Here is an 8,244-nt window from a genome sequence, read left to right as displayed (position 1 = left end):
TCTGCTCAGCCTTTCGCAGTGTGACTCGGGCTAAGCTCGAAAGTTCCAATAGCCCACAAAAATTCGTATTCGCCAGTCGAATTCGCGGAGTTGCAAGCACAGATTTTGTCATCATAGACCCCCGTTATTGATAAAAAAACATATAAACAGTAAAGCATCGGCAATAATGAGAAGGGGGGGAGGGCGTTTCATGAAAGGACTTGTCGACGTTTAATCCGACAAGTCCCATTTTATCCGACAGTTACCATAGGAACAGTGCCTCTCAGCCAATCAAAATCATGGAAAGATGTCAGATCTGACAACTTGTCGGATAAAAATATTGATGAAACGCTAACTGAATATGTAGGATTCTTGATTTTTTGGGGGGGAAACCAGACTCGAGACTGATTTTAAAAAAGCTGACCTAAATTGTTGACCCCTTATTACACCGGAATCGTTCCGAGTCTCGGGGAGCCCCGAGACAGCTATCTACGCGTTTGCACCGACTTTACCAAAGCTGTCTAAGGTTTGGAAGGGCTCCAAGCGCGCGCTATGTAATCTTTCCACATGGAGCGTATCAAGCGAACCTGTTTCGGACCAGTCTCGGGCGGGTTTGCGTTTACACCGAATCCAAAGCGTCCAAAGCAGTCTCGGGGCGCCCCGAGACCGGTCTTGGAACACATTGTTAGTTGATCCGAGCACTAGCGTAAATCCCGGGGGTGGGGGGATATATCCTTTACAATCATCCCCCACTTTTTACGAAAGAAATGAAAAAAAAATCACAAGAGATAATTGTTTTATTGGTGAAAATTCTTCCTGAAATACCGCTTAACAAATAAAACAATATTATTGAATCATAAAATGCAAATAACGAGCCAGTTCACCATTTCCAAACGAAATACTTATGTCCTTATTATAACATTGAAGAGAAATTCCCGTTTCTTCCAAATCATTAATGTTGGGATCTTTGGGAAGGGATTAAGATGGAATTTCATTTTTTTTTAATGTAATCTCTAATAAACCATTAATCCATCATGGGATAAAGAGGATAATAATATTGGAGGGGTATTTGCCATATGGACATACAGTGACGTGAACTACGGGGGGCATGGGGGTCACGTGCCCCCCCCATCGGATGAACAAAAACCCAAAAAACGGGGAAAAGGGGGAAAATGAGAAAAGAGGGAGAAAGGAAGAGAAACGTATAGTGGGAAAAGAAGAAAATATTATTCATTATAATGTTATATTATAATTATGTTATGTTACATTACATAAGAAACATTTTTATCAAAACTTCATGAAACATAATTTGCCCAGGGCCTACGTTTTCATTGTTCCCGGCGCTTGCATTGTCTATTAACGAGATATATAATCCTGTTGTACTGAAACATCCCGTTTTCAAGTCAATATAAACCAAATATATTTCCTAGCACTTGAGTTATCATTGTTTTATGTAGTGGCATATGCTTCGTTTTCATGACTCAAAAAGTGATTGCCCCATGTTAAAGTCTTCGTATATATGAAACATTTCCTGTCCGTGATTACGTTCGCATTAGTGGATTGGTGAGATATGTCTGCTCTTCATGAATTCCTAAAATCAGTCCTTAAACTGTCCCTTCTGATCTGAATATCAAAAAATTTTCAGCTAGCGCTTCGCGCTCGCATCATTTGGATAATGAAATACGTATGGTCCTAGTTAATTCCTACAAAGAAACATTAGAATGCCCTACTTCAGGGTTGAATTATCTAAATTTCCAGCTCGCGCTTCGCGCTCGCAATATTTGATTAGTGAGATGATAATCATGATTGCAATGGCTACAAAAATTGTTTCATGTGTTCAAATGTAATTCTTATAAACCAGCAAGCGCTTGACACTCGCATTAGATGACTATGGTGAGATATGCATACTCTTAATGGGTTCCTATAATATATTCCTAAAAATCTCGCTGTTTGGGGTCAAAATATACAAAAACTTCAGCTCGCGCTTCGCGCTCGTATTGTTTAGCGAGACAGGTACCTATCATGATTACACAAATTTGATTATAATGTCTCTTTTTATGGGTGTGAATATGAAAAAATTTCAGCTCGTTCTTCGCGCTCGCATTATTTGATCAGTGAGATGCATATCCGTTTAATGACATTGTCCAGAAAACTTAGGTCAGTGTAACTGGCAACTGAGCGCGCTCACTCGGTGATTCAAACATTTTGCTGGTGCCCCCCTCCCCAAGCCGTGACCCACGGTACGCCACTGTGGACATATCAATGACAATTCCTTGCATATCTAAAAACTTGATTGCAAAAAAAGCCAAAATGTTTTAGTCCCCCCCCCACCCATCAACGCGGATTTACGCCAGTGGATCCGAGATAAGTTTGCTGAGAGGGTGTCTCGGGTAGGTTTTTGCGTTTACATCGAATTAGAAACCTACTCGAGTCTACTTAGGAAATCCGGTGGAACAGGGGTCATTATCACTTTCAGTCATTAATTGTAATTTAGATTTGATTGTTTTAATTCCCACGATCCAAGTAAATAAATTGTGTAACTTACTAAATCGAATCCATCGAAGTTGTGCTCGAGTTTAATGAGACTTCTGATTTGGTCTACGTTGGTAGGTACTACGCGCCAAACTTGATATCTGTATGGTTAATACAAACATGGAGGTATAAGTGGAAATTTAAAGATAAGGGCACCCCTAGACGGGTTTATTAATTTAATTCAGGATCGACTGTTTCTTCTCTCTCCCACAGAAAATATTGAAAACATACACTGTTAAAAAAATACCTGATTTTACAGAAATAGGAAGATTTTGCAGAAAGCAATAACAGAATCATTCTGTAAATTCATATAACAGGAATTTGTCTGCAATTTAACATAACAGGTCTGTTTAAAAGGGGAAAATGATTGTGTTTTATTAAAGGAAATTTGTAAGGTTCCACACACCAAATATCAATTTTCTGTAATTTTATATGATCTGGTAAGATTACAGGTGTTCTCGAGACTCCGCTGCATGAACTTCTTTTATTTTAAGGATAAATTTTCTAACAGTGTAACTGCAAACCTTAATAGGTCAGACAGGAATCGCCTGATAATTTGAAGTTGATCGGTCGCTTACAATATTGCTGCAATGATGTTGACCGCAGTCATCAGCGCCCATTTGGATGCTTAAGTTTTAATTTTAGCACTGTAGGTTATGGATGTTACTAATCATTTGTATTTATCGAAGCATGATTATAATAATGATGATGATGAAATATAATTTTCAGAGTTTTCTCTTGAAACTTTATTGGATGCAATGACAGCATGTTGGGTCTTAAAGCTCAGCTTTTTTTTTACAAATCTCAACAAAGTTGCTCAATCCCCGTAAAAAGGATATGGTCAAACTAACAGAAGTAATGTGTAGGTGATGCATAACGGTGTCCGACCGATGACCAATATCAACCCAAATTCTGGTAGATTCCAAGCAATGAAATAGTTGATTTTTACCAATCCCTTTTAAAAGTCTAGAAACACGTAGATGAATATGGAAAGAAAGAATTAGCGATTTAATGTAAGGAAGACAGAAAATACAGAAAATTACTAAGCGGGACAAATGAAAGAAACTGAAGGAAAGGGGAAAGATGGAAACAGAGAGAGATGAAAACAGAAAATTCATGGTATTTTCGTACCTTGATTTAAACCTCGTCTTTTGTCTTTAAAAAAATCTAATATCGATTCTTAATGTTTTAAATTATCAGGGACTGCCACACCCCACCACTATTTCATTCTGTTTAAATTCGTGTTTCAAACCAATTCCTGACAATGTAATCAGAATATAGGTTACATCTATGATCACCTGTTTGTTTTATTTACTTCATGAATTAAAATATTATTCACATTGACAGAATAGAGTGTTATGTCGGAAGATAAAAATACATAGTAGGAATAAATTGTTGATGCATGGTTGAAGGAAGACGTATCTCAAAATGAAAAAATAAAATAAAAATTAAATCTAACAATTAAATAACAAAACTGCACAAAGTAAAGTAGGCCGATGTAACCTAACAGAGAAATTGGGGGTATGAATAATTCAGTGTACAATATGGTAAAAAAAATGATACTGATGAGACTGCTAAAAAGCTATTTGAAAAATATTTTCCTTGTTTATTTTCATCGTCATAATCTATGGTTAATCAAGGAAAGTCGATGCATTTAATACCTCGGTCATATTTGCTCTACGGCGGCTGTAAGGCGAGTCGAAAACAGCCGTTTTATTCATTTTTATTCAAACCACCCATATTAAACTGGTACAAAAAATATGAAAACGGCTGTTTGCGACTCGCCGGACGGCCACCGTAGAACAAATGTGACCGAGGTATTACCAAATACACTTACCCATTATATTTGTCTCCAGGACCTAAAACAGCAAGTATTGATCCACAAAAGAACGCCAAAATCCCAAATACAAGAACAATTCCTTTGCACCAAACCATCTTGAAGCATTTGCAGGGAGTCTTGCGTAGGCCTATACCGAAACCTGAATTTGTTTCCGATTATTACTACCGCGAAAACCTGGAGCGCCTGTGCAGAACTAGGTTAAAATATCCCATCAGAGCTAGCTGCCCGTTTGGTGCTGGACGCACTCCTCAAATTACAGTTGTTCGCTAACAAAATCTTCAAGAAACAAATACCCATTTAAAAAGATACAGTGATAAAGTGTGGGAAAATGAACATTCCTTCACGCCTTCTAATTTCTTAATCGACGTTAATTAGTCTAAGAATTTAAGGTGATAACGCGTTGGACAGTTGAAATAAGAAAACGCACCCCTAATGATTATAAAATGTAGAAATATACTAGTGAGAATAAAAACAGGTGCTGGAGGACACTACAGGGGGAATAGCGGTATGTATGATTATGTTTAAGTTCATATTTGGGCTAGATAATGTATAGGTTGCTCGATTTTATTCATAAATTAGGTATCCTTTAATTTCAAGACGGTCTACTCGGTATATGGGCTGAGTGGGGCTAAGTGATAATTTCATCTTACTTGCAGAATATGATGGAAGATTAAAATTATATCAAAACATAAATAGAGAGTGGAAAATCTGTCTTTAGTAGGATTATTTGGATCTCGCCTCCGACTTCGGAGGCAAGACCCTACTGGAGAAATTGAAAAGAATACCATTAGGACGTCTGCCTCGTTTCTTAAACAATTATTTCACACTTCTCAAACAGTTAATTTTGTATATTCCTGTTAGTGATGAAATATACAGATGGTTCTCATAATCATGTACATAATAATGATGTTCAGTTCGAAATGTGAAAATTAAATAAGCATCATATAGAACGATGGAATTTTAACTTGACTTATTCAATTGTTCATGATTTAAAAGGATTGTAATAAACAAATTCGTGAAATTCACACGTTATCTTGAACGATGAGGCATTTGAATGTCATTTGTATGGAGTATTTTGTCATGCAAATAGACCAAAGACTTTTTAAAAAGCTAGACATTTAAATAACAATGTGGCACAAGTTAAATGGCAGTAAGCCAGTCGGTTTAACTGGCGGCGATTTGTGCCGGAGTGTAACCAGGCATGCGGGTAATTTCCAAGGGAGGCATGCAAGGCTCTCGATGATCATGGACCTGATCAATACCCCCAAAACACGCCGCTCATCGACCAGGCGTTGGGTTATAATTCCCCAGATTCAGCCATATTAAACCTTAAATATGGCAGTTTCTACCTCCATGGTTTTACACAACAGAGTTACTTCAAGCTAGTTGCGGAATGACACAAACATTTTGAGGGGAGGGGGCATAACATTGACATTTTTTCAAAAAATTGTGAGCGAACGAAGTGCGTGAGAAATTTTTGGGCTTTGTATAATGCAGTTCCAATTTGGTGCTACGGCTTTTTTTTTTAACAATTTTTTTTAACAATATCATAAATCCCCCTTTTCCCTTTCATTTGTCCCCTTTTTTCTTTTCTTCCTTTTCCAGTTCTTTCTCCCCCTTTCCCTTTCTCTCTTCCCGTTATTATTATTATTATTATTTTTTTTTTTGGGGGGGGGGTATTTTCCCGGTTAAGGGGGGGGGGGGGTGGACGAATGCCTTTCGGTTGCTCCGCCAAAAGGCTCATCAGTAAGGCGAATCAGCGTAAAGATCCGCTGAATTCGTGTCTTATGAAAAATACGGTGACACAACATTTGATTAATCCTGGGGAGCGTTTCATCAATATTTTCATCCGACAAGTTGTCAGATCTGACATCTTTCCATGATTTTCATTGGCTGAGAGGCACTGTTCCTATGGTAACTGTCGGATAAAATGGGACTTGTCGGATAAAACGTCCGACAAGTCCTTTCATGAAACGCCCCCAGGCCTTATACCTCAGTCACATTTGCTCTACGGTGGCCGAAAACAACCGTTTCAATAGTTTTACCAGCTACATACAGGTGGTTTGTATAAAAATAGATAAAACGGCTGTTCTCGGCTCGCCGTACGGCCGCCGTAGAGCAAATGTGACCGAGGTATTAGGGTACGGGTTGAAAAAGGAGTTTACGTTAGGTTTAGGGTAGGTGTAGGATCCATGGTATATTGGTAAATTCAGGCTGAAATTTAATCATTCGAATAGTGGGTGGAATTTAAAGCGGAGCAATATTCGTCGGAGCAAATGTCATGAAACCCGATATACATCAATTTCTTTCCACTTCTCCCCTCCTCTCACACCCACTCTCTCTCCTCAAATTAGTTATTCACTAACACAATCTTCAAGAAACAAATACCCATTGGAAAAGATACAGTGATAAAGTGTGGGAAAATGAACATTACTTCACGCCAATTGATTACTTAATCGACGCTAATTAGTCTAAGAATTTAAGATGATAACGCGTTGGACAGTTGAAATACCAAACGCACCCCTGATGATTATCGCAGGAGGGGGGGGGGGGGTTACATGTGTTTTTCATCTTTTTCAATCTTTTCAATTCTTTTATTTCATTTCCATTCAAAACATAATACAAAGTAATACAAAGCAATGTAAATCAAGTACAATTTTATAGGGCATTCTTACTTCGTAAAACAGAAAAAACAGTATAATATAGAGCATAAATGGAAATGAGGGGGATCCACTAAACAGCAAAGCTTGTAAGAGTGTGGATCCCCCTTGGAAATGAAGAAATTATAGTTGACTTATTCTTATATGCGTACATGCATGTATTACAGGAAAGAAAAGGAGAACAAAAGAAATCATATTGATGCAAACATGTTCAGGGGCCGGGGTGTTCAACCCCCGGCCCCTACAATTTTCTTTTATACCCACCTCCACCTAAAAATTTGTTGAAGACCTTTTTTTTTGCTTGTCAAATTTTGTTGAGGTACGATAAGACGTAAAATTTTTAGTGAAGCCCTTTTTCTTTTTTTTGCTTGTTGGTAGGAAACGATTTAAAATTTGAAGTGAAGACCTTTTTATTTTATTATTTATTTTTGGTTGTCAGCATTGATTTAACATTCAGCTTAACCCCCCCCCCCCCTTGAAAAATCCTGCTACGCTACTGATTATCAGTGTAGACATTTTACAGTACGAACCAGGGAGAAAAAACAGATGAAAGAGGACACTGAAGGGGGTATTTTGTTTTTTTATATTCAAAAGTTCATTTTTCTAATACATGTGGGCATTATATTTAGGTTGTTAGATTTTATTCACAAATGAGTTATTTTACTTTGATTTTTAAGAGGGTCTACTCGGTAAGTGGCCACAGTGACACTTTCATCTTACATAAGAATATGATGGAAGATTAAAATCTTATCAGAAAGAGATAGTGGAAAGAGGGTCTACTCGGTAAATGGCCTAAGTGACGCTTTCATCTAACAGAAGAATACGATGGAAGATTAAAATTTTATCAGAAAGTAAATATAGAGAGTGGAAAGTCTGTCTTTTATACGATTATTTGGATCTCGCCTCCGACTTCGGAGGCAAGGCCCTACTGGAGAAATTGAAAAGAATAACATCAAGACGTCTGTCTCGTTCCTTAAACAATTATTTCACACTTCTTAAACAGTTAATGTTTTAGAATCCTGTTAATGATGAGGGTTTTTATAATGATATAACTTATCATGTACAGCTCGAAATGTCGTGAAAATTAATATTCATCACATAGCACGAATTATATAACTTGACTTATTGTTTTGATTATTCATGATTTAAAAGGGTGTAATAAATAAATTCGTGAAGTTCACACGTTATCCTGAATGATGGGGCATTTGTATGGAGTATTTTGTCATGTAAATA

The 8,244-nt window shown here is 37.4% G+C and overlaps 1 protein-coding gene across 1 annotated transcript in view; it reads right to left on the bottom strand.

Annotated features, from left to right (window-relative positions):
- The window catches only part of LOC121408402 (carboxypeptidase B-like), a 43,041-nt gene extending 38,380 nt beyond the window's left edge, over window positions 1-4,661 (bottom strand). The window contains exons 1-2 of the mRNA XM_041599875.1: window positions 4,349-4,661; window positions 2,525-2,612 (exon numbers count right to left, since the gene is read on the bottom strand). Coding sequence (XP_041455809.1) covers window positions 2,525-2,612; window positions 4,349-4,446 — 186 coding nt within the window. The 5' untranslated portion in view covers window positions 4,447-4,661. The remainder of the gene's footprint in view (window positions 1-2,524; window positions 2,613-4,348) is intronic.
- Between the last annotated feature and the right edge of the window lie 3,583 nt (window positions 4,662-8,244).

This window comes from Lytechinus variegatus, chromosome 2, assembly GCF_018143015.1.
Source record: "Lytechinus variegatus isolate NC3 chromosome 2, Lvar_3.0, whole genome shotgun sequence".
Classification (NCBI taxonomy): Eukaryota; Metazoa; Echinodermata; class Echinoidea; order Temnopleuroida; family Toxopneustidae; genus Lytechinus; species Lytechinus variegatus.
This window is presented reverse-complemented; position numbering and strand designations above follow the sequence as displayed.